Raw genomic sequence first — 26,544 nt, forward strand, 5'->3', positions numbered from 1 at the left:
ATCATTGCGTTCAACCTTCAAATAAAGTTTATTGATAAGAATGTATATTGTTGTCAAGTTGCATTTCCCTATTTAAAGGGGAGAAGTGTGAATTCTTCAAAAAGAGACTATAAACCCCTAAAACGTAAATGTTTACACATGTTGTATTGGTCATGAACAATGAGATTGTCGGGCAATTTATTACAGTAATTATAAGATTGCTTTGCCAAATATATTTCATAATTTTATGATATTATCTTTATTACCCGGGACCTTAGTAGCTTGTTTGACATCTAGCAGAAAACAAAACTTAACTTACGTAGAGCTAACATGTGAAAAATACTTGCTTACATTGACAATAAGGATCTTTATTTTTTGAATATTATCTTTCAGAGAACTGCCTTCTATCATGTAACATTCGGTCGGTCATGCTACCTTTGTAATAGTATAATAAAAAAAAAAGCAGAATAATATAAATGACGTATCACTCAAATCAAAAGTAAGTTTGACAAGAAACGACAAACAATTAAGCTTTTGCATAAACATGATATATCGAAAAGCATTAATACAGAATTTTTAAAGTTAATTTCAGGAAATTTTACATTTTGCTCTTGTTTTGCTGTTACATGTTTAAGATGGCTGACGCGCTCACAAGCTCATTTGACCTTGCAAATTTCCGGATGCACCTGTTGACCAGATTTAAATGAATAGTTGTGAGTGCAGGTGTCAGTGATAGTTATAGGTTGTTTTCTGTCATATTTGCGTTTCTTGTCAAATTATTTTTGTTTTATTTTTTAGTTGATCCAAATTTGTTTCATGAGAAAGAATGGCCAACGTAGATATAATTATATTTTTTTTAGGGAGGGATAAATCGTATTTTGTAAAAAAAAAAATACTCTGATTCAAACTAAACGATTCCTGAAACTGACATTATCAAGATGCTTGATTTTTCGTTTGGAGAACGTGTTTTTCAACAAACAATCGGCATTCCCATTGGAATCAACTGTGCTCCTCTTCTTACCGACTTGTTTCTGTATTTATTTGAGGCTGAATTCACACAAAAGGAAGAAATTAAGAATTAAGCATTATCCTTTAACTTCATTTTCCATCATATATATGGTGTTCTCTCACTAAATAATTCAATGTTAGGTGACCATGTTCCCATCGAACCTGGGGTAAAGGAAACAACAGATACAGTTAAATTTGCCTCATATTTTGACTTGTATTAAGAAATGGACTATGAGGGTCGGTTGAAAATAAAGAAATGATTTCAGCTTCCCAATTGTAAATTTTCCATTTCTATGTAGTAACATTTCAGCAGCGCCTGTCTACAAAGGAAATGTCTCCCAGTAGATACGATATTACAGGGCTTGCATTTCCTATCATGAGAGTTGCTGCTCACAAGAGTAAACTAGTAAATCAAGAGTTTGAAGTGGTAAAGTTGAAATCATTCTTTCGTAAATTTTACGGATGCCATCACGAGTTGGTTGATCATTATTGAATAACGATTTACAGATGACGACGCATATGTCCCAATTGTCGTAACCACAATCCCGTCCTCTTTTCCCCGAATGTGAATTACCGAATTATACTTTTCACTAGGTTTGTACTTGCATTAGCACACAACGGGTGCCACACGTGGTGCAGGATCTGTTAAGCCTTCCGGAGCACCTGAGGTTTACCCCAATTGTTTTTTTTTGGGGGGTGGGGGGGCTTGTTTCTTAGTCTTTAGTTTTCTATGTACTATGTGTTTTGTTTTAAGTAACATTACAAAATTACCGAACTCCAAGGAAAATTCAAAACGGAAAGTCCTTTATCAAATGGCAAAATCCAAAGCTCAAACACATCAAACGAATAAAAAACAACTGTCATATTCCTGACTTGGTACAGGCACTTCCTTAGTAGAACATGGTGTATTAAACCTGGCTGTATAGCTAGCTAAACCTCACACTTGTATGACAGTCGCAGAGAATTCCTTTGTATGCTGTTGTTTGTCTTTTGGTCTTTTTCTGTTTCTGTCATTGCGTTGTTAGTTTATTTTCGACTTATGAGTTTGAATGTCACTTTCGCCGTAAATCCCACTGTCAGTTATTCTTTTTTAATTTTTCTCATTAAGCTTGTGTTTGATTCGATAGACTTGTAAAGCTAACCATACGGTATGGACTTGGCTAAGTATTGAAGGAGGTAAGATTACTTTTAATCATTTACGTAGGAGTTCTTGATTTAAAGGTTTAAAGTGCCAATTATATTCTTATTCCGATATTCAATTTTTTGTTTACTTTCTTCTTCGTCATTATAAAGTACACGTATGACTGGTTAACTTAATTTTTGACTAAATAATCATTAATGATAGGAGTGAAATAATAAGGATTGATTCCGTTTAGAGTTATGTTTCAAATGGGAAAGCATGAAAGAGTTCGTAAAATGTTACACAGGTCGAGGCATTAAACATTATATTCGTTTCGAACCGTATTAAAGTCTGCACGAAAGGGCTCTTGAACAAAACATATACATGTTTAAAGGAAACCACAACTCAAACATTTATGCAATATATAATGCATATTTTAAGGTTTGTATTGTCGTATAACACACCGAGGGGTGTCAGGGGAAATCCTGACATCCCGAGGTGTGTTATACGACAAGAATAACCTTAAAATATATATATATGCATTATCTGACTTATATACCGCTAAAATAATATCATTTCTGCAAAGATTTGCAGGATTTGCATCCTATTGTACCAACCACACTAAAGTGGGATATTCTTTTTTGATGCGTTCAGGTTTTAAAACGCCGTACGGCTTATTCATAATGTGAACATACAACTCACTAATTTTAACCAGATATAAACTTTATAAATCATTATCTAGTTACAATAACAATATTACTGTAACTGCATGAAGCAATACACATATAAATTGTTATGGTGTATGAAAAATACAAGTCACTTTGAAAGTAATTTATTGTATCAACTTAATTTATGAAAGGGGGATGGTATTATTTTTTTTCATAACGTTTTATCGCGCAAAGCAGATTATTTTTTCAACAATTTTCAAACGAACTATTGCAAATAATTGTTTTCTATCTTTTGTTTGGCAATACATTTGTATAAATTGAGAATCATGATTAAATCGTATACCCCCACACTCCCAATTAAAAAGTACGTGGTTGTATTTCTATAGGAAATAAGAATATTTGGCCATTTGATCATTTGATGGAGTAAAAGGTATTATGGAAAGATATAAAAAGTTAAGAACTGCGGCTTGAAGATAGCACGAAATTGGGATATGTGTACATATAACAAGAAAAATGAAAATCCATAGGTTACAGTATGATTTTCAATACATTGTGAATCAATAACATTTCAAAAACCTTCACAGGAATGTTTTGAATATGGCTTGTTTTAAAGGTGTAATGAACAGTTTTGCATTTTTTTTTTTAATTTATCTCGCATAATGTTCCTTTACTGTAGTAATAAATTAACAAAACTTCGCATAATTTATTTCAAAAGTTAAAATGTGCGTCAACGACGATTTTGGTTATTTCAGTCTAATAAACACTGGAAAATTAAGGATTGTTTCTAGCTTAAACCTGTCAAAGTTGGAAAATTAAAAAGTAAAACCCCAATTGGCAACAACACACAATACCAATCAAACGAATTACATGTTTAGTACATTATAGTTTGCATTTTAATCAGGGAAAATAATGACCTAACACAGGTCATTATTGTATGCCTTGAAGCAAATTTCTTTAAAACTTGGTATCGTCCGGGTTGATTCTTCAAAAGAAAGACCCATCGTTCTGAAAGAAAATAACTCCATATAGGTATATAAATTTTAATATTAAACTCCGAATAAAATAGTGATAGTTACAGGATCAACTTTCACTGTTAATTCCTTATTTCAATGTACCAATCTCATTGCTAAGTATTATGTCAAAATGCATAGACCGATAAGCTATGAACATGCACTCACATTCTTAATTAAAAAATTGGATAAACGACCCCAAATCAATCAGGTGTCATCAAAGGTGATTCTGTCATTATTCAATTCTGTAGCGCTTTAGAAAGGACTTTAATTCAAACTTTAACAATATTAAATTTCTTGAAATTTATTTAATTAGTTTTGTGATTATCTTATTTATTTTATTAGTTTTGTGATTATCTAATTTATTTAATTAGTTTTGTGATTATCTAATTATTGTATCAGTTTTGTGATTATCTAATTTATTTAATTAGTTTTGTGATTATGAAACAACTCGACGGTTGGTTTAAAATGGAGGGGAATTCAGCAAAGAGTGAGATACATATACATGCAAAGGCATTGCTCAATTGTATGTTCTCTACCTGTAACAACGACACGATCACTGATTTTAAATCAGATTTAATCAGACGTGTATACTAAAACATGTAAAAGATCTGTAAGATACATTAGATTGATATTTCCTCTCGCAATAAAATTAAAACATTTGACTTTTCTTCCCTTAATAAACATATTCCTGATACCAAACTAAAAGACAAATTGAAAGTATAGGTCATGTTTATTTTTACATAAAAAAGAATGGCCAACGTAGATAAAAATATCATGTTTTTGGAAGAGATAAGTCGTACTTTGTAAAAAAAAAACAAAAACAAAACAAAAACAAACCCTAGCTTGTTTTTCCTGTCATGATTTCCTTAGTAGAGGGTTCCTGTTTACAATGAAGTTATTAAACCAAGAGTTTCGAGTAGTGAAGTTAGATCGACATTTACATTATTCTGTACAAACTAAGTATAAGTTTACAGAGAAGCAACCAATATCAATAAACAAAAAATACAACAAATGCAGTGTTCTAATGTAAAATGAAGTATAACATAATGTTGTATATACATGTATAATCAACTGTTAAAGAAATATAAAGAAAATTAAGAATGACAATAAACATTTTCAAGGAGATACTTATCTTTTCATTAATACACTTTATGATTAAACATAATTTTCTTCAATCTGATGTTTTTCATTTCTAAACAATGAACTAATTGACATAATGTTTGGTATATGTAAACATTTGATTTGAAAATATATTTTCCGTTCTTTTTTCAATTGAAAACAACAAAACCAATATTGGAATTCATCATCTACTTTTGTATATCGCCGGAGTAACTTTAAATACATTTCCCTTTCCTGTGGAAAATTTTCTATAGGCACAGTAATGTTACCTGCTGTGAATTAGTTTACAATTAAAATATTTTTGTCATCGAGAATATTTAGGTGAGTCATTCCTACGAAAACTGTATGGATACCATCGCGAGTTGGTTGACCGTTGTTTAACATATGACGACTGATATGTTCGAATCGTCGTAACTACAAACATGTCCTCCTTTTTCCCGAATGTGACATACCGAATTAGACTTATCACCGGGTTCGTACTTACATGAGTAACACGACTGTTACCACATATGAAGCAGGATCTACTTACTCTTCCGGAGCACCCAAGATCACCTCCGGTTTTGGGAGGGGATCGTGTTGCTCAGTCTTTAGTTTTCTATGCAATATTTTGTATACTGTTGTTTGTCTGTTTGGTCCTAGCAAATTGTTAGTTTAAACATTCTTATTCGTCACCATAACAAATATAATGACATACAACAATAATGTTATGTAATTTTTGAAGGGATGATTTCAAATTAACCAGTTGGAACTCTTGGTTTAATAGCTTCATTGTGAGCAGCAACCCTGTATGTTGCTACAAAGAATTCAAAGTTCACAGTTTGGAAGCTGAAATCATCTTTTGTATCGTACAGTTTATGTCTCAACATAAGAATACAGTGTAGTAGTTGTTTGTTACAACGGTACAACAAATCATAAATAATCAATTTTAACAAAAAGGTAAATACTAACAAATTGACCTTACTGATGATGTTGTACATTGTATCTAGTATATTTCTATATACAATGTATACATTTTCTTCGGACAAAATAGTAAGGCAGTTGTCTGGACGGAAATATCACGCTACTGAACGAACCTATACCCTCAGGATACTTTGAAGGCAAGCAAATATGGAAAATGAAATGCGAAATTAAAAGAAAATTTGAGAGAAAATTATTTGAGAAATGAAATGTGTGTGCAGATAAAATGACCTCTGTTGTTGATTGAATTGATATATTACTGGTCTGTACCATGTTTTCAAAGCAATATTATATAGATTGATCTACATTGATATGAGATTAAAACGACTTATACAACAAGAATAACATTATATGTTTTATTACCGGACGGACATCGTTTAATAGTATTCGATTGTGTAAATGGCCTTTACATCAGGAAACTAATGGAAAATTCCTAGAAATACAATTGCACAGTGACATATTTCCTTTTAGAAAATTAACTATGGCTGCCTATGCATACCTCATGTTGCTTGTATGGATTAGTGTTTGCTGCTTTAACATATTAAATTTGGTCAATGGAAAGATATGTTTTACAGCAAGAAAAGAAGGGTAAACTGAGTAACTGTTTTGCGTGTATACGATCAATAACTGTAGGTATTTTTCATGGTAATCAATATGTATGTATTTACTACACACTTCATAAATGTTGCACAGAAGAAAATATAAAACGAAAACCCGTAGTCTGTAATTCAATGGAACCAATAGAGAGGATTTGGTTTAAGTTCATTATAGTGTCAATGGTTTTTTAATTGAAAAATATTTACTTGGTAATCACTTTTTTTATGAAAGGAACAAAACATACTACTAGGAATAAATGAGTTTATTTGAATAATGATAACAGATAAAAAAAAATCGTTGAAACGTTTCTTTGCAATAATAGTATTCCAAGATCAATGCGTTTAAGAATAACTTCGGATAACACAAAAACAACATACACATGTAATGTTCTTTTCTTAAATACAAACAACATAGTACACAATTTTAATGTTCTTTTCAGCAAAGGACACCATTCCGTATACAATAAAATGTTTTTTTGCTGTGATAATTTTGAGAATAAAAATGGTGAATGTATAGGTAAGAACTGATGAAGTGTATCACTGCCAAAGTGTAAAACAAAAGTGGATTTGAGATAAATGTCAAAAAGACAGCTTTAAATAAATATTTTTTGCTACCATAACTTGTGTTGTTGTATACATTATACGTATAATATCGATTTCAATGCATTCGACAAAAGGGTTCTGGAGAAGCTCCTCTCTACTTTAGAGAGTTTTTGAGACGCTTCTAAAATTTACGAAATCGTACATTTATCCACAGCTGTATGTACATGTAAGATCTTCTAACGACTTTCGAACCAAAAGCACATTCTACTGGGTATAGGTATATCCATTACATTTCAACATTGCCAAACATGCATTCAACTTTTGATGATAGCTCCTTTGAAAACATATAGATATGTGTAATCTTATTGTATTTCTTTATAACAGTTATATCGGACAGCAATTTTTATACACTGAATATGCTGATATTTAATGCAGACTATAATGCAACGTTTTTAGTTTATTTGCAAATGTATCGCACAATTGTTTCAACAATTCCACATGTTCCATATGCATGGATATGTATATAAGAATACTATTTCTAAACGACATTATTGTATACTAGTTATTTGATATACAGATTGATACAATGTTGTAACATGTATGACATTTTGTAAAGTGTTCACTGAAGGACACCTGTATCCCAAATGAAATTTTGATTATATCAATAATAATACACATCTTTAATTCCAATAAATGTATTTCAATTGAAGTTGTTAGCAATTCATAAGAAAATTAATAAATACGATGTAACGTTCTCAATTCTTATCGTTTTGTAGAATGTAAGACAGGGTTTTTATCAGCTCAAGGAAAACCATGTAGTCCCTGTTCTTCTAATATGTTTGGCAGGAAGTGTTCTGAAATTTGCAATTGTCAAATGAATGAAAGGTTTGTAATTATTATTAATTTGAATGCATGTGGTGACACTTGCATATGCAGTTGATAAGTAAAATGTCATTGGCCAAAAGATCACCATATCCTAATTTCAAACCAAAATTTTCCCATTTGAAGTATTTGTTGTGCATTCTTTCTTTGTTTTTTTATGCAGTACTCTAATAAAAGCATGAGCGACCAAAGTTCAACGTTGGTTTGTTGAATTTAAAAAAAGTCTCGAACATCATTTGTAATTTTATAGCACTGATTATACTTAAAACACCACTAGTCCTTTCTTTTTTATATTAAAAATTGGGCATTGTTGGAGTCGTGCTCTTCCTAGAACTACAACCGTCGATATAATAAGTTCTACGTTCATATACTTATATATGGCTATTTAAACACATCCTGTGGTTAAATCAAAGGGTGTATAGGGTACCAAAAAGTGTTAAAATACCCATTTTGACGGATAGGAACGTAGATAACGAATGAATTCTCGGTTTCAGTATGAATTGGCCAATATTCCAGGGAAAAGCGACGCACAGTGTCTCGTGAAAGTAATGTTTTTTTTATTACTTAAAAACGTTTTTCTGAAATTTGGAAATTTGACATATTTGCGTTTAATGATAAAAGCGTTACGTCGTAGACGGTATGACGTCACCGAGAGCCATTTGCAAAACTTTGTCAGTAGTCCCGTTCTTTGAAGAACTGGTAGCTAACAGTAAAATAACGAAAATACCGAACTCAAAGCGAAATTCAAAACGGAAAGTCATGAACAAATGGCAAAATCAAAAGCTCAAACACATCAAACGAATAGAAAACAACTGTCATATTCATGGTTTGGTACAGGCATTTCCTTATGAAGAAAATAGTAGATTAACCCTGGTTTAATACCTAGCTAAGCCTATCACTTGTATGACAACAATGTGTGAGCTAAACAAACAGACATAATAGGTAAAAATGTGAAAGATTGGGGTACAGCAGTCAACATTGTGTTATAATCTTAATCACTGTAAAAACAAAACAAAAAACTATGTCAACAAAGAAAATCAATAGGATTTAATCGTTATTAGATTACATATTTTAATTAGAGGCATCATGGAAAATCTACAGAATTAAATTTTCACTGGTAAATGGCAAATAGCGTAGAAACGCGCGTGAAGTTTCCCGGGGTAATTGTAAGCAACAAACGGGTATATGGGTTAGCAAAACCGAGGGCTATGGTTTTTTTTAACGACCTGCTATTAGCCGATCGAAATCCGAGAAATATACTAAGCCGGGGGTAATAGAACGTATGACGACATGAGTTTGAGATACCAATCGACTTTCACTTACTGAGAACAAATTTTTTGATTACCTTGTATTACATGTATGTATATCCTAAGAACAAAGAAGGCATATTGTAACAGTGTTATTTCCTATCTCTATATTCTAGTTAATCGGAGGCAAATTTACTTTCCATTACCACGATGACTTCTTAGATGTAGAGAAGACATGTGTTTTATTTTATGCAACATGTCCATACTAGTCTAGTAAATTTGAACTTATGTCTTTGTAAATAGTACCTTTTATATACAAATTAGAGAGTGGTTAATCAGAACTGATTTATATTGAAAGTTCTCATGCAATTCTATTGAATTTAAAATACTGCTTTAAATCCGACCCCATCACATGTCTGTCTCAAGTGATGTGCATCATACGTGATCGTAAGTGCCAGTCTTAAGATGCATTTTTTAACATTTGTTTGGCAATGTTTTGTTGGAAACAGACTTTATTAATTGCTTTCTTTTTTGTCTAGCGGCGGATAAGAGCTTGATATAAATATTACATTGACAATTGTGCATAGTCAGTAAATTGTGCTGACCTCAAGATGGCTTTTATATTTAAGTTTAGTCCGGTTCTGTCTAATGAACACTGACATCTACTCTAAATATCCTTTTAATTATGCTTTATTTGATATAACCAATGAAAATATATGAATTAAAAAATAATTTAACCACATACTATACATAAATTATTGACATACTTGTATCATTATTTCGATGTGAACCAACACATTGTTTTTCACTTAATTGAACGAATTATATCTTGCATATTTATACATTTCATTTTTTTATGGCAAATGAATTCAACTGGTAAACATATATATAGTTATATGACACAAAAAGCACATACGTGTTTACTCAAGAAAACACATAAGGCTATGAACATGTACAGTGCATCATTTTATTCATTTTACCATTTTAGGATTTGACATTTTTTCCAAGCTTGACTTAACATTTTAATGGTTTAAATGACATTCAAAGAACAAAAGTTTGCATGGCCTATTTGCATACCTTAATTAAGGAATGAATACTAAAGAAAAGTCATTACTCAGATATTATTTTTGGAGTGATAAACAAAGTTAAACAGACGAATTGCTAATTTACAGTTTTATTTAATTTTTTCTTGACGAAATTCTATTATCAAATGATACATAATTTATCGTTTGTTTATAGATCTTATTTCTTTAAATGTACCAAAATATTAGATCCTTAAATTCTTGGAATCATATATTTTTTTAAGGAGGGATTCGAAATAAACAAATATTGTTGCTTATAAAAAAAAAAGGCTAACACACAAAAAAAATAAAATGTATTTTATAGCAACACTTATTTTAAAGACATTTCTCTATCTATTTCATGTGTTTATGTTACTAAAACAAAAATACTTGGTTTTATATATCATGTATATGTTAAAACAAAGAAATGTGGAACAAATTTCGAAAAAAAGTGACAAATTTTACCAAACCTTAAATATGCAGTTTATAGCTTTGAATGTATCATATATTTCAGTTGCAATAATGTATTAGGGTGCATCTCTATGAACAAAATGCAAGATCAAACAGAGAAAGCCGTGACCACAATAACAGAGCATGCAGAAACATATAAGGTGGAAGGTAAATTTATATTATTATCAAAAATAACTGAATCGTAGTCTACATCTTCGAAAAACAACATACTTCAAACATCAAAATATATATATGAAGTAAAGTATTGAAATGCCCACTGCTTTTCTGGACTTGTCAAATGACCGAACACAACTATCTCTGATAAATGTAATATTGTTAACCAACAAAAGCCTAAAAACAACATTACAATCTAAATGCATTAGTTTGAAATCAAATTTACCAGAACACACCAATTCTTGTTAGGGCTAACATTGTGATCGATTGATATTTACTTGCATTGGATCAATAAATAGAAAATATTAACTGACAGTCTGCAATCAGTTATCATAAAGTCGAACAAGAAATAACATGACCAACATAAGTCATTTCTAGAATGGACAGATCGTTTTAACTGTCGCTAAAAAAAGAATATAACATTCAGAATTATAACAATATATATTAGCACGTTTTTAAACAGGACATCGACTAGTCATTCACCGAAGAAATTCTTTGGTATTCCAAAAAATAAGTACCCAATAGTCTGTCGTGATTAAGTCTTTGGATAAGTTGGAGAATTCGCTACGAAAACGTTTTCAAGGATTTTTGTTTATACAAAAAAGACATGTTATCTAATATAGTTAAGCGTAAATACACTTATAAATGTTATACATATATTTATAGGTGAGTTACTAACACTGTTGTCTGATAATGCTACAACAGCCAGTGGAATAAACAAATGTGAATGCAAGTATCAAATGCATGGAAAAATGAAACTATTGATTTAATAGTAATTAAACAAATCATAATGTGAAATGTTTACATTTTGTCTTTGTATACTGCAAAAAGGATACACAGAAGTTCTGGTCAATCATAAACGAAATGACAAAACAAAAATGCAGCTTTTTGATAAAGTTTTTTTTTGTTGACAAAATTGCATTTAAATTATACATGTTACATGTCGGGTTTAAAGGACTACGATTGCATTCAGTTCCATATTGCTGCTGAAGAAATTGAATTCAAATTTGGATTTTGTTATTAAAATATTGTTTGTCATTTGAATCTTTACAACACTTTCTTTCTTGCGACACGTTTGGTTTTGCGTGAAGCTGTGGGATATTAACAGGATGTTTTACTAAAACATTGATCGGCATTGAACAGCTGATGCAGAGACACAATCCAGGTAATTACGAAGGGTAGAAAAAGATGGTCTCTAGGTTACAAGTAGGCCATTTCCGTGACATAAGAGGGTCAATACAAAAAACGAATTCAGCTATTTGGGTTGTATCCTTTTTAATCAGACTTAAGTATTTGCTTCAGATCAAATTAAATTAAATTCTTCCTATATCTGTTCAATTTGTCATATTGATTGCATGATACTCAGAATAAAAAAAGATATTGTTATATTTCAGATATTTGTTTATTTCATACCATAAATAATATTGATTGACACACAACACAACCGTAAGATTATTCCTTTACCCATAATAAATATCAAATGTTGAAAAGGGCAAACATGAATACCTTTAAAGATTTTGCCTTAAGCTGTGTTATTCGGAAGTCTGTTCTGTGATCAGTGATGTAATTACTTGCCTCTAACTAATAAAGTTTTACCGACTCTTTTTCCGAATGAATTTAATATTTGTATTCCTCTTTTATGTCATAAAGATCATCGTTGGCTGTCTTAACATTTTTTTGTCCTCTAAAAATATATATAACTGCAATAATTATTGGAAAACTCATGTTTTGTGTAAACACTACTTAAGTAGACAGGTAATTAATAACTCAGGTTATGTGTAAACGCTACTTAAGTAGACAGGTAATTAATAACCTATTATCATAATCATGCTGTACCTACATTTGATCTCTTGAGAATATGCAGTTTTATGAAACCACTTGACTGTTGTTGAACTCTTGAGTACTTGAATAGTTTATACATACTTATCTGTGATTGACATTTTAGTAATTGATATTTATTGTATAATGTTATCGTTACACTTGTACCTTCCTGAAGTTTTAAGTGCCTGATATTTTATTTTTAGACACTTGGCCTTTGTCGACCTTTTGAGTACTTGAGATTATTGTTTGATTGGCGTTTGTATTTGTACATTGGTATTGTAATTCATTTCGTGTCTTGTTGAAGCAGTGTTTCAATGGAATTGTCTCTAGAAATTTAATATTCGAATAGAATTTGTCAAACCTTTACCGTTTCTGAGATATGAACAAATATTTCTGGAATTTGTCTATGTTCAAAGAATTACGGCTTATACCAAATTACAAAGAAAACACTCATCCAATATGACAACGATTTGAATAACCTTTGCTCCTTCGTTGGGATCATGTGGTAGTATGATGCTGACATTGCCAGAACCTTTGATCATGCGTCATAAAAGAAATGTTTTCACAACTGGCCCCAAAATTTACCAGGTTTATCGAAAACTTGATTTGTTAAATCATCTACAACACCAAACGTCTGCCCCTGAGTACTATCTTTCAGCTTGTTTCGTTTCCGAAAAAATGATTTTTTTTAGAAAAAAAGTAATGACGACAAAAAAAGGCAACACTAGTATAACGCTATTCAATAGTCATAAATAGATTAAGCGAAAATACATCTGGGTTAAAACTAAAACCGAGGGAAACACTTCAACTATAAGAGGAAAATAACGGAACAACAGACTCAAAAACAAACACCAACAAACATAGAAACGGATTATTTAAAAACTGCCATATTCCTGACTTGGTACAGGACATTTTAGGGAAAAGTGGTGGGTTGAACCTGGTTTTATGGCTAGCCAAAGCTCCAGCTCATATGGCAATGTTAAAAATACCGCTAAAATGACAACACTTCGTGACGGGAATACAGTACAAATAAACACAAGAACACTCAGGACAGAGAAGTAAATAAATAAATAATAGTACATTACAACATGTAAACCGCAGGAAAACAACGGACAATACACCCGACTACCGCTTTTGTAATTTTATTGTTTCTATATTTCAGACACAGTGAACAGTGTTTTTCTGTATACTGTTTGCACTGGATCACTGGCATTTGTTATGGTATTGATCTCGGCTACATTGTCATATTGTAGAAGAGAAAAATACAGAAGAAACAAGTCAAAAAAGGATATCCAAGGAACGTACAATATAGAAACAGACAGAACAACGATAATAATTGTATAAACAATTTGTTTTCGCAAGACAGATACTGCATACATAGATTGATTATGTAAATTGACATATCATGCTGATGCTTCTTTATCTCTATTTCCTTTCAATATACATTGTGGTTATTAAAGAAAATAATATATTGTCTAGAAAAATAAAATTAGCTTTTATTGGTACGTAAAGTTTACATACAATTTATGAGGCAATTGAGTAGTCATTTTTTGATTTCAGTGATATAAACAATACATGTTTTAAAGTCCGTGTAGCAATTCAGTTTATCATTCAAACAATTATATTTAAGAACCGAATGTTGTGGATTTCCTAAGTATAGATGAACCACAAATTGCATTGTTCAAATAAATATAATTGGGCGACCGCTTACATGTTTAACCCCACCCCATTATGTATGTGCCTGTCCCTGGTCAAGAGCCTGTAACTCAGTGGTTGTCGTTTGTTTATGTGTATCATATTTGTTTTTCGTTCATTATTTTGTACATAAATTAGCCGTTAGATTTCTCGTTTGAATTGTTTTACATTTGTCATTTCGAGGCCTGTTATAGCTGGCTATGGTTTTTCACATTGTTGAAGTCCGTACGGTGGTCACTTTCTGTGTCGTTTGGTCTCTTGTGGAGAGTTGTCTCATTGGCAATTATACCACATCTTCTCATTTTTATATAAAAATGCAATAGGCTTGTATACAGATTTTGGCAATACCACGAAAATAAAATATCATCAACAATGCATTTTTTAATCCGGTATTATTCGAAGGACAATATCAATTATCACTGAAATACAAAACAGTATATAAATTGTGTATTAAATGTTTATTATGCAAAGGAACGCGATATTTCAATCAAATAGTTTGTAAGAACATTCACCCTCAACTTTGTAATAGGTTTCGTATTATTAAGTCTTTAGTTTTCTATGCAGTAATTTGTTAAATTTTCGTCGTTATTTATTGCCATGGTGTTGTCATTATCTTAACTTTTGCGTTTTAAATGTCACGTTGTCCTCAGATGTAAAACAGATTTGTAGCAATGTATATATTTAGGTCGCGCCATACAAACATGTACATAGTCAACAGATCAAGATAACGTAATCTCCAAATATATAAAAACAATTCAAAAATAGCAATTGTAATTAAAAATATGTCCTTTATAGTGAAGCAGCATACAGAGAAAAAAAAATAAAATAAAACAAAACATTAAACATACACAGTTCCACATATTACTAGAATTAATGTGAAACATATTTTCGCATGAAATGCAGGAAAACAAAGGTAGTCATATAAAATATGTTTAAAATAAAATCAAGCGTAATAGTATGCATACAATACTCATAATTTATACGTTAACACCATGCGTTTTGTACCATTTGTAAACCAATGTTGACCTGAAACTTAGTGACGTGTAGAGGGAGAATATGAAATAGAAAGAATTGATCGCAGTTATCGAACAAAAAATGAATAGAGGTTTATCTTTTACTCGATGATAATTTCCTAATACGCGTACAGCCAGTTGATTCACAAACAATCGTCAAATTAGGTGTAAGACAAAATCGTTAAAGAACCTGTTAACAATAACAGACAAAAGACCAGGGTTTACTAATGGGTTCTGTACGCTTTCATCATAATGCTAGAACCAAGACATATGTATCGAGTTTTATCTATTGTGGTTGTTTTGCTTTAAACCGACAGCTTTACTTGTTCATGATCTTGATTCACCAACTGTGATCCAATTGTATTAGATGTCCAGTACTTGTCGTCAAGTCATTCAGATGCCACCTTATTTAGATGTTGCTTTGCATTCCAGTAACCATGTTGAAGTTATGTAATTCAGTCAATTCCTTCCCACGGAAAATAAGGACAAAACGTTACGTAAATGAATTGTTTACAGAGGTAGATGGATAATAAGTAGTACATAAGGAGTAAAACATCTTGTAGATGCTACTAACTACATTTTGCTCTGTGGTAACTACGTTTAAGTTTTTGTTTGTCATTCAATGGTACCGGTGTAAACAAAGACAATAATTCAATTGTTTTGGGCTGTGAATGCATTGCATATATACATGTCAGTCAATTTGTATGACGGGAGCTATTTGAACTTAACATCAATTAATGTGGATTTTATGTTTGCAAATAACAGCACAAATTGTATTAAGATTTAAGTGTGTGGTGTGCATTTCTAAACTCATACGAAAGTCGAGAGCTTGCAGCTGCTACTTACACTTTGTTAAACGCCGTCGTTCAAATAATGAAAATAATAAGCCAGAGTTTTTGTCAAAGAACGTCACCGTCCTTTTTCTCGAAAAATTCATGGAAAATTTTCAAGACCTATTCGATAAATAGTCAGTGTCTCCTTCGCAAAAATTACTAGAAGGCCTTGAGTTATGGATTCGAGGCACTGATGTCGTGTATCTTTTTATTTTACTTTAGTTTCCCCGTTATTTGTCTTCATGCTATTTAATTTCTTTTGCTTGTATGACTTTTGACGTTACTCGGTATTTAAACATCCCGTCATTGGGTTTTTGACTTTTTAACTTTGGGCATTCCTGGTGCTGGTGTGTTCTGATGTACGATTCGTACACAGAGGGTTTTTAAAGTGTTGTTTCTATTTTGTTTATCCTCGTATTTATATTTTCTTTATTTTCACTTCATCCAGAAAGTCAGTATACTATACACGGTATATGCTGACGTCATTGGCAAATTTGAAATTTACTATATACTACACTTTTTTTGTATGCGTCTTTGTAAGATTAATTTGGATGATTGAAATTTTTTTGGTAGGTTGTGTTATATGCCTGTGATGTGTGTTTACACACATTTGGCTGCTGGGTCCAAACAATTATTATGTTAACCTATTATGTCTATTTGGGTTACCTGGCCAATTTGGTCAATATAACTAAACTATAAACAACTCTCATACAACTGTGATGTTTAGCCAGCTTTACAACCAGGTTTAACACACCATTTCCTTTGGTAAATGCCTGTACCAAGTCAGGAATATGGCAGTTGTATTAACTTGTTCCATTGAATGATAGCCTTTAGTTTTGTCAGTTTTTTTTAATTTTCCTTGGTAGTTCGGTATTTTTTTATACTTTTTTTTTATGTGAAAGTTGATTTATGGAAAATATTCACCTGTATGAGGGAAATGAAACAATGCATACACCTTGTATTGACAATTATCTAAACTAAGTTATCATATTAGTTAAAATAATGGTAGGATGGTTGAAAAAAATATTATCTTTTTAAAGATCAAACAACAAGATCATATTAACCACAATTTAAATTCATTTTTTTCAAGAACATAGATAAACACGTGTTTCTTAATGGAATCACAAAAAAACAATCTTTATTTTCGCTTTATCAAGAATTATAAACAATGTTTTTTAAAAACAGCAAATTCCAACAGCATGATTGTTAGCAATTTGATTGTCTATCTTTTACTATTTCCTTTTTGATAAAAATACGTCAAAGAAATTTGTTTACATGAACAAAATCAGCTTATATATGCCTAGTGTTTGAATTCGTTTGCATAATGTTAACGAATTGACCAATGAGTAACTTAATGTCAGTAACTCCTATTTGATTTATTAATTATGCTATACCCTCATCATCGCCGCGATATAGCCTTTTTGTGCAAATGCGGCGTAAAACAAACATTAATTAATATACCCTCATCTTTTCTTTTCTTAAATAACTTAAGGGTTTTGGGATAGAATTTTCACAAGCAAAAACATTTAATAAAAAAATATATATTACATTTGTTCAATCAATCGCATAAGAGATATGTATCTAACTCGGGTAAATTATAATAATGAAACATGTTTTTTTGATCATTTAACATGTTTAGGTAGGAAGGATTATGGAAATTTGTATAATTTGACTATAATTTTCTGTTGATCATAATATCTTAACTTGAATATTTACAAAATAAACAGATCCAATTTATAATCTGATATTTTTTTATTGGTATAAAAAATGAAAGACAATATTAAAACAACGTGCATGTATAATTCACATTCATGCTTTAGGTTTCCCTAAATGCCCTCTCATGATAAATACTTGAATTAGTAAAGTACAAAACCATATATTTGTATAAACAAAAACACACATAAAACATTTATTTTTAATGTGGACCCTACACAAAATGAGGATAGGCATTATAAGTTTTTATAATATAAATCAATCAAAAAATGTTAACTCATTGAATATCAGCCAAATAACCTGAGAGGGAAAATGTGAATTACTGCAACTGGGTAGAGCATGAGAGTACAGTAAAGACCACAACATAAATATAATGAACATGAATCAATCAATATTTCATTTTGACAATTATTGAACTTTATGTCATAACAATAGACTAATAAGGCTATCATAATAGTATTTCATATGAAAATCGGACAGATACAAGTTCAATAATTTATAAACATGGTAATATATAGCCTATGAGATTCTGCAATAATGTGACACTAAATAACCAAAAAAATATATCAGTTACGATACCAAGACAATTTAACAATTTTATTGGCAAGAGTTTACATGAGATCACAAATTACCTTGTTTATAAATTCAATACAACTATTCTGAATAAGACAGAACATTTCAATACATCAAATGCCGTTACCCCTAACATACACACTAAATTATATCTTTCTACAAGTTAAACATATTGTACTGTGATCTATTGCTCATGAGTGATACATACTCTGCCGCTTTTTTGAGAATAAAGAGGTTAAAAACGATAAATGGAAATGCATCCCGCGGTAATAAATGCTCTATAAAGCTCGATACCAAATTGTAGGAATCTTTCAACAAATGTCAATGGCAAACGGGCATGCGGACGAATTGACAGAAGTTAAGTAGTATATCGCCTCCCTTGGGGCGAGGTTACATAAAGATAAATACAATGATTTTAGCTTAATGTTTACAAAAATATGTGTTATACTTAATGGTCATTACCAAACATTGACTCTCTTACATATTTATCCAGTGATTTGTATATATACGTGTCAAAATATTGCTAACCTGGTAGTAAGGGTTACGTGTTCGCTGTACGAAATGACAAATGCAGGAAATCAAAAGGAGAAAATAGAGGGTAAAGACGTTAAACGTATATAATTAAGTCAATTGTAAATAAAAGTGATTAAGTGCTTTTTTGAGTTTAGGTCAAAACAAATATTTTCAGTAAGAATAAAAAAAAAGGAATGCAGTATTTGTCATAATGCAACAGGATCCTAATTATAAAAAAATTGTACCAAGAGGTAAATAAGTAGTTTTTAACCATTGATAGTGTATATGTATATATTGTATGTCAACTCTATTAATGTAACAGTTATAAGTAACTTATAACTTATCAATTATAAATTACTTATACATTAATGTATAAGTAACTTATAACTTACATTTTGAACTACAAGTACGACTGAGGTGTCGCACAAGACAACTGAGTATAACCAGATAGATCAATCCTGCAAAAGACGTACTTGATTACATTATTAAAATTAAATACCGCCTGAAAATAAGAACAACATGATATTTAGAATGTTTCATTTATAGAACCATGACTACATTTATAAACTGACGCGAGTGTTTCTTTTGAGAAATCATATCCTCCTAGGCAATTTGAAAATCCTTCTCAAGAGAATACACGACTAGTATATGAAATGGGGTTTGAAAATACGCCAAGCTCGTGTCCATTTTGATAGATATTAACATAGATATTGCCATTGTAGGCAATCTCTTGTGATTCCTTGATTCAAATGCTGCATATTCATATAATCAAGCTGTTCATGTGTAAGATCATTAATTCAATATAATAGTATTTATAATATGCAAGTCATCACTTAAAATTATCCGGCTTTGGCTGTAATTTTTATCCTTCTTGGTTTAAAAGTTCTTTATCATTTGAATATTTTGGAATTTCAAATATTTTGGCTTCGAGCATGACTGAAGATACATTTATTGTCGAAGTGCGCATCTGGTGCAGAAAAATTGGTTCCGTTAATGTTATTTAAATCAGCTTTCAGGTAAGTCAATTATCGTTTACTAGCACGGTTGCTGGTGGAATGCTAAAGTATCATCAGTTCAGTAGTCCATGCCTAGGCATAAGACGATTTAAAAATATTTTCCGTTGATAAATTCAGAAAATAATAAAAAAAAAAAATCAAAGGTCTGAACTCCAGCAGGCAAAGTCGACCTTATATGAATTGACTATTTCTTGTTGGTTATATATAGCTCCCAAAGTGCGTCCGAAACGCTTTTACTGAATTTACCTTCGTTTAGTACACTGAAGCAAATAAAACGAAAGCTCATAATGTAAAAATACGTTATAAGTTAATTTATCCATATCTGTTTAGACTCGGGCCGATTTAAATCCTGACATATTGTAGAGACGCTTGTCTATTTCTGAAGACCTAAAGTTGTATTCTAAAAGTTTTTTTTTTTATTTTTTGTCGTGAAGTTAGTGTCTCTTTTGCTTATACTATACTCTTAGCTTTTTTTCTTATTCTCAAGTGACCATATTTAAATAAGTACCTATTGGAGTTCCAATAACAACCATCAATACGCTTGTTTTAATTACATCCAGTTCTATCTGTTGATGACAGGAATCTGGGAAAGTGCGTTATAGAGGTTATATTAAAAAAACAACAATGTAAGAGGTCCTTATTCAATACATTATAAAAAAAGGAAAGGAAATATAAAGACGTTTTGGAAAAGTCAACAGATTTATTCGATACGAGTTTCATTCTCTTCCTCTTTGTAATGTTTAAATCTTTTAGGGAAGGTCAGGATAACTATAACGTGCTATGCATTCCTCCCTCACTTTAATGAGTACCAATGCTCATCAAATGCGTATTGTTGATACTTGTTTTTGTATATTTAAACACATTCTACTACATATACCAGCATATAGGAAACATGTATTTAATTAAAAATTTGAAAGTCCAACTTTGTCCTCAAAACCTGCGCAAACTATAACCCAGCAGATGAAAACAAATCAAAGTTATGTTATTTCAATGCCAAGCACTTCTCACTATCCTTTTATACAAGGTTTATTCAATTGAATAGTTGATCTGTTAAAAATTTTGTTTTCCAAATTAATGAATTATCTTGTTTGTGTAACATGTGTTTTGAAGGAAAATATAACGTCAAATTCGTTTGAATTGAAAACAAACTTGATAACTAAATTGACTGAATTTCGTTAATTTGGATAACATCGTATTATTTTTTTTAAGATACATTGAACAGACTGGAGAATGTTTACATCTGTCAGTTAACCAAATAATTGTATATCAACATTTCTATACACCAAATTGTCTTGCTTTTGTTCTGCATATCGGACATCTGGTTTTACCTATTTTCAAAACTCTGTCATACATATCTATTCTCCATGTCTCGCATTTTATTTAGTTTTCAAGTTTGGGTCTGTAGCATTTTGATTGCAGTCGTTATTAATTCAGTCTTTGCCTTTTTGTATCTGAACATGTGATGCTTAAACGGATGTCAGTCTAATATTCTTATGTTTTGTATTTAGAAATAACACTTTATAAAGTATATGTGTCCAAAGCGCTTTTGTGAATTAACCTTCATTGGGAACGCTCAAAGTAAAATAAAATGAAAGTCTAGCTTATATAAGAAACGAAACATTTGAAAAAAATGTATGACCAATAAGTTACCTTCTTCATACGTTTTGGCGACTTTCTCCTCGTTGATTTTAGTTAACGTCTCTAAACTAAAGCAATATAACAAATCATATTATCTACGAAACTATGAATTGAGCTATATAATTGGAAACTTAAATCAACCTACTGATGTCAGTGGTTAGTATCTAAGTTACTCGTTACTCTTTCTTTTTCGTGTTATAAATCTTGAAGTGTCTGTCTACAGTTATTTATATACTTTATTAATCTATTTTTGTATTGAAACCTTAGGGTTGATTGCCTGATTTCGACCTGTAATCTTGATTGGATAATTCATGTTTTATTTCTACTAGATGTTACAACTCTGGCTTTTATAATGGCACTCGTGTACGTGTCTCTCATTCGTTCATTTAAAAACAATAGCCATATCCAGTTTACTAAGGCTCATATAGTGGGCTGATCATTCTGATGTTCGTTTTTTCGAAATTGTCGGTACACTAAAGCCTGTAAAACTGTAAGATACCTATGTGTTGAGTTTTTTTTTTTTTTTTTTTTTTTTTTTTTTTTGTGTTTTATGGCTTTAGTTTATCTTACAACATTTTATTTTCAAATATTTGTGTTAATTGTAAACCAATATTTTATCATTTGTGTATGGAGCGCACTAGATATAAAAAATGTAAAGTATATATCAATATTCCGACAACTGAAATTCGAATAGATGGCTATCATATTTCTAAACAACGTTTGTCTAATTCCTGATGACTGAAAACCAGTACTAACCATATGTTGATTAAAAAGTCGCTTTCGTCTTCACACATTATTTCGCTAGAAGATATATAAAATCAAATTTGATCACTTTACGTGTACTTTATTAAATGATATTTTGTTCTGTTTCGGGAAGCCTTGCATTTGGAGTTTTGAAATCAACGACATGTGGATCAATATCTTATCATTCGAGTGGATTAAAATCGCCATGAAAGGCCAATAACTCATATTCGGAGCCTATTGATGACTGATCATATTCGCTGTCACAGTTTCTCTGTTATTGTTTTTACAACAAACGTAAACATGGGTAAACAATCGTCATCCTAGAACAATAACTTCATTAAGCAGTAGACTGATAATTTCAGTCATATTGACTTATTTGTAGATCCTTTTTGTTGATTATTTTTATCTGTCTATTTTCTAAAATAAATGAAAAAAAACATATTCTGAACATTTCTGTATCTGACAGATTATCTTTACCAATAACTATTTTCAAACAACAGAAAATGCATGCATTTTTTTCCAATGTCTTTTCTCTGAAATTACAGTAAAGTTGGCCAGATCATTTCACACATTGTAAGATAAAAGATTCCGCCTGGAAGATTGTGGCCAAGAAGGTTCCAAATGGGTATGTGGTTCAAAGGAGAAGATTTATGTAAAAGTTTACGAACGACGGACGCCAACTGACGACAATAGGTCAGAATAGCCTTTATGGAAGGCAACTAATAAACGAGTTATCGTGGATAGGTAATAATCTAATATCAATTATAACATACTTACTTAGATTCGTCTATCAATGGACACCTAAACTTTCCTGTTATATTAGCCTGATTCATGCAAACATAGTCTATAATAAAACTAAATGTAACATCAAAATACACAACAAAAACGAGAACAACAACAGCAATACCAAAACAATAATTCGTTTTTATTTGCAGAAATCCCGTAAACGAAGAGTTCGACATGCACGTGCACGTTTTAAGTATATCAGTAGTTAATGCAGGGATTAACTCCGGGCACACAGGCGTCTACCACAACTAAAACTGATTTTTATGACTACCTGACTAATTAAAAAAAAAGTAACACTCTGATTAAAATACAGATTATGTGCCCAAGCTTCGCTTATAATGAACTGACAATGCTCCATACTACTGTCTGTTCTGATAATTATAACATCAGCTAATAGCATTTCAGCATTTAAAGCATTGATTGTATGTATTATAACGACAAAACCCGAGTATCCCGAAATGTTGTTTAAAGAGAAAGAAATATGGAGCGTTGTCAGATCCTTGTAAGCGAAGCGTGGACACCGGATAATTAATTTGAATCAGATTGTGAATTTGACGTTCAGAAAACAACCCTCGATTAGCACTTTAATCATGTTAATCGTACGTACGTATATATATTTTTTTAAGTTGCGTATGACACACAGTTACTGTAATTTATAGCAAATTTCGTTTATGATACATAAAATCTTTATTAAACTTAATTTTTAATATAAATATATATCAGTTTTAATTTAGAACATGACGGGAAGTATTTCGATTTATGTATAACTAAAAAACATGAAAGATTTAATACTGAACAGAAAACTGACACGTATGTTTTATTCTTATGCATTTTCAAATGCAAACATCGAATTTTAAAAAAAAAGAGAGACGGAAGATACCAGAGGGACATTCAAACTCATAAGTCGAAAATAAACTGACAACGCCATGGCTAAGAAAGAAAAAGACCAACAGACAAACAGACAAACAATAGTACACAACACACAACATAGAAAACTAAAGACTGAGCAACACGAACCCCACCAAAAGCTGGGGTGATCTCAGGTGCTCCGGAAGGTGAGCAGATCCTGCTCCACATGTGGCACCCGTCGTGTTGCTCATGTTAGTACAAACCCGATAATAAGTCTTATTCGGTAGGGCACGTTCGGGAAAAGGGGACAGGATTGTAGTTACGACATTAGGAACATATTCGCTATCATCTGTGAAACGGATATTCTATAACGGTCAACCAACTCGTGATGGCGTTCGTAAACCTTACGAAGGGATGATTTCAACTTCAACACTTGGAACTCATGGTTTTAAAGATTCCTTGTGAGTAGCACCCCTTTCTGAAGGAAATCATGATAGGAAAAACAAGCCCTGGAATATCGTATCAACTTGGAGATATATACGCTGTAGGCAGGCGCTGCTCGAATGTTGCTACATAGAAATGGAAAGTTAACAATTGGGAAGCTAAAATCATCTCTTTTGTCGTAAAGTTTTGTTTTCAACCGACCCTCATTGTCAATTTCTAGATTTAAATCAAGATATGAGGCAGACTTAACTGTATCTGTTGTATCCTTTATCATAAGTTCGATGGGACAGATGCGTTCAACATAGTCACCAAATTTTACATTACTTTTAGTGAGAGAACATCATCTATATAGCGGAAAGTAAAGTTAAAGGATACTGCTAACTTCTTTTCTTTCTTCCTAAGAAGTTCCTGTATGAAGTCAGCCTCATATGAATAAAGGAACAATTCGGCAAGAAGAGAGGCACAGTTTGTTCCCATGAGAATGCCGATTGTTTGTTGAAAAACACGTCCTCCAAATATAACAAATATGTTGTCAATCAAGAAATCAAGCATCTCGATAATGTCAGTTTCAGGGATTTTTTAGTTTGAATCAGAGTGATTTTTTACAAAGCAGGATTTATCCCTCCCTAAGACAAGATACTTGTATCTACGTTGGCCATTCTTTTATATGAAACAAAGCAGGACAAACTCTTTCAGATTGTTTTTTAGTGTGGAATAGGGAATACTTGTGTAAAGTGTAGAAAAGTCAAATGTTTTAATATTATAAGTAAATGTGTTTTCAGTAAAACATTCGCATACCAATATATGAAACAATTATGTAAAGTGTCATAAATTGCGTTCTGGGTGATTTTGGAGTCTCGGGATGATACCAAAGAGGACAAATATTGGTAAAGGGATGACAAAGCATGGTTAAAATAAGAATGGCAAAATACAAAATTACAAAAAATGTTAAAATGCAAATAACGATAAGGAAACGACTAATCAATTATGTTGAAAGGAATTGAAATATCTATACACGAACAGCACCAACCAAAATGACAAAAAATATGTAAAAATAATAAAAACAAACAATTACAAACAGAACCCCCCCCCCCCCCCCCCCCCCCACACACACACCCTCAAACACACACACACCTTGGGTTGTTTCAGCAATATGAAATTAAAAAAAAATGAGAATCATCCGATCAAAAACCTAAAAGATTCTTGCCTTTCATATGTATATGCAACATCCATTGCATTGATCATGCCTTTAAATCTGATTATGATTCAAATTCAGTAATGGTTTCAATAAACGAACACACTTGAAGCTCGTCCTTGTGAGATATACATTGCGTATCTGCTTGAGTATAACTTGCTAGAATTCTTAGAGGTCTTTCTAAGTAAGACATGTATGATGTGAAAATACTTTCCATTACTTTTAAAAAGAAAACAAATGATGTGATAAAGAACTTCAATGATGTTTTTCAAAAATCAAACAAGTATTTGGTCCAACAAAGTTCTTAATTTGAAAACATGAATCATCATAAAATTGTCAAATTAACCTACTTGCATGCTATTTGGGACATATAATTCGGCAGATGAAGCCAAGGATTTATATTTACATAATTAGGATATATCATCTTGTTTATATACATTTTCTCAGTTGTTTATTTGCTGAATTTTCTGTAGAAAAAAAAAAAAAAAAAAAAAAAAATTTGAAAGCAAATTTTGAATTAAAAAAAAAGAGGAAAGGAATGGCATTAAGGAAGAACTATAACTTATGCAATAAAACGTATCAGACCTAGCATTCTGACTTTAACCATATTTGGAAATATATTATATTATGTTTATTAAGAAAGTTGGGTTGTTATTGCAAAAAAGGTCGCCATATAGACTCTTGTTCAATCTAGGCCGCAAGATGCAAACCCTTTTATTCACAGGTAAGTCCATAATAAAATCAAATTAAGTTTGATCTTATTTTTCAACAATTGTATAACTCGAAATGTATGTTTTATTTAATTAATGTTTTTAAGTATGTTTCACATTAGGAATTGGTTTTGTATCATATATTGATCTTATTTAACATGTTTATCAAAAGATACGATTATCC

General features: G+C 31.3%; 1 protein-coding gene and 1 long non-coding RNA gene across 4 annotated transcripts in view; one reads left to right on the plus strand and one right to left on the minus strand.

The window, feature by feature from the left end:
* The window catches only part of LOC127714703 (uncharacterized), a 129,205-nt gene that overhangs the window by 79,781 nt on the left and 22,880 nt on the right, over nt 1–26,544 (plus strand). The gene's annotated exons all lie outside the window — the stretch shown is intronic.
* Nucleotides 17,705–26,544, minus strand: part of LOC127714692 (uncharacterized) — a 101,863-nt gene continuing 93,023 nt past the window's right edge. For all 3 annotated transcript variants that reach the window (XM_052220759.1, XM_052220760.1, XM_052220761.1), the window contains exons 4-7: nt 23,154–23,220; nt 21,645–21,700; nt 20,503–20,577; nt 17,705–19,436 (exon numbers count right to left, since the gene is read on the minus strand). In XM_052220759.1, the coding sequence (XP_052076719.1) occupies nt 19,360–19,436; nt 20,503–20,577; nt 21,645–21,700; nt 23,154–23,220 (275 nt within the window). In that variant the 3' untranslated portion in view covers nt 17,705–19,359. The remainder of the gene's footprint in view (nt 19,437–20,502; nt 20,578–21,644; nt 21,701–23,153; nt 23,221–26,544) is intronic.

Source organism: Mytilus californianus, unplaced genomic scaffold (genome assembly GCF_021869535.1).
Source record: "Mytilus californianus isolate M0D057914Y unplaced genomic scaffold, xbMytCali1.0.p SCAF_9, whole genome shotgun sequence".
In the NCBI taxonomy this organism is placed as follows: Eukaryota; Metazoa; Mollusca; class Bivalvia; order Mytilida; family Mytilidae; genus Mytilus; species Mytilus californianus.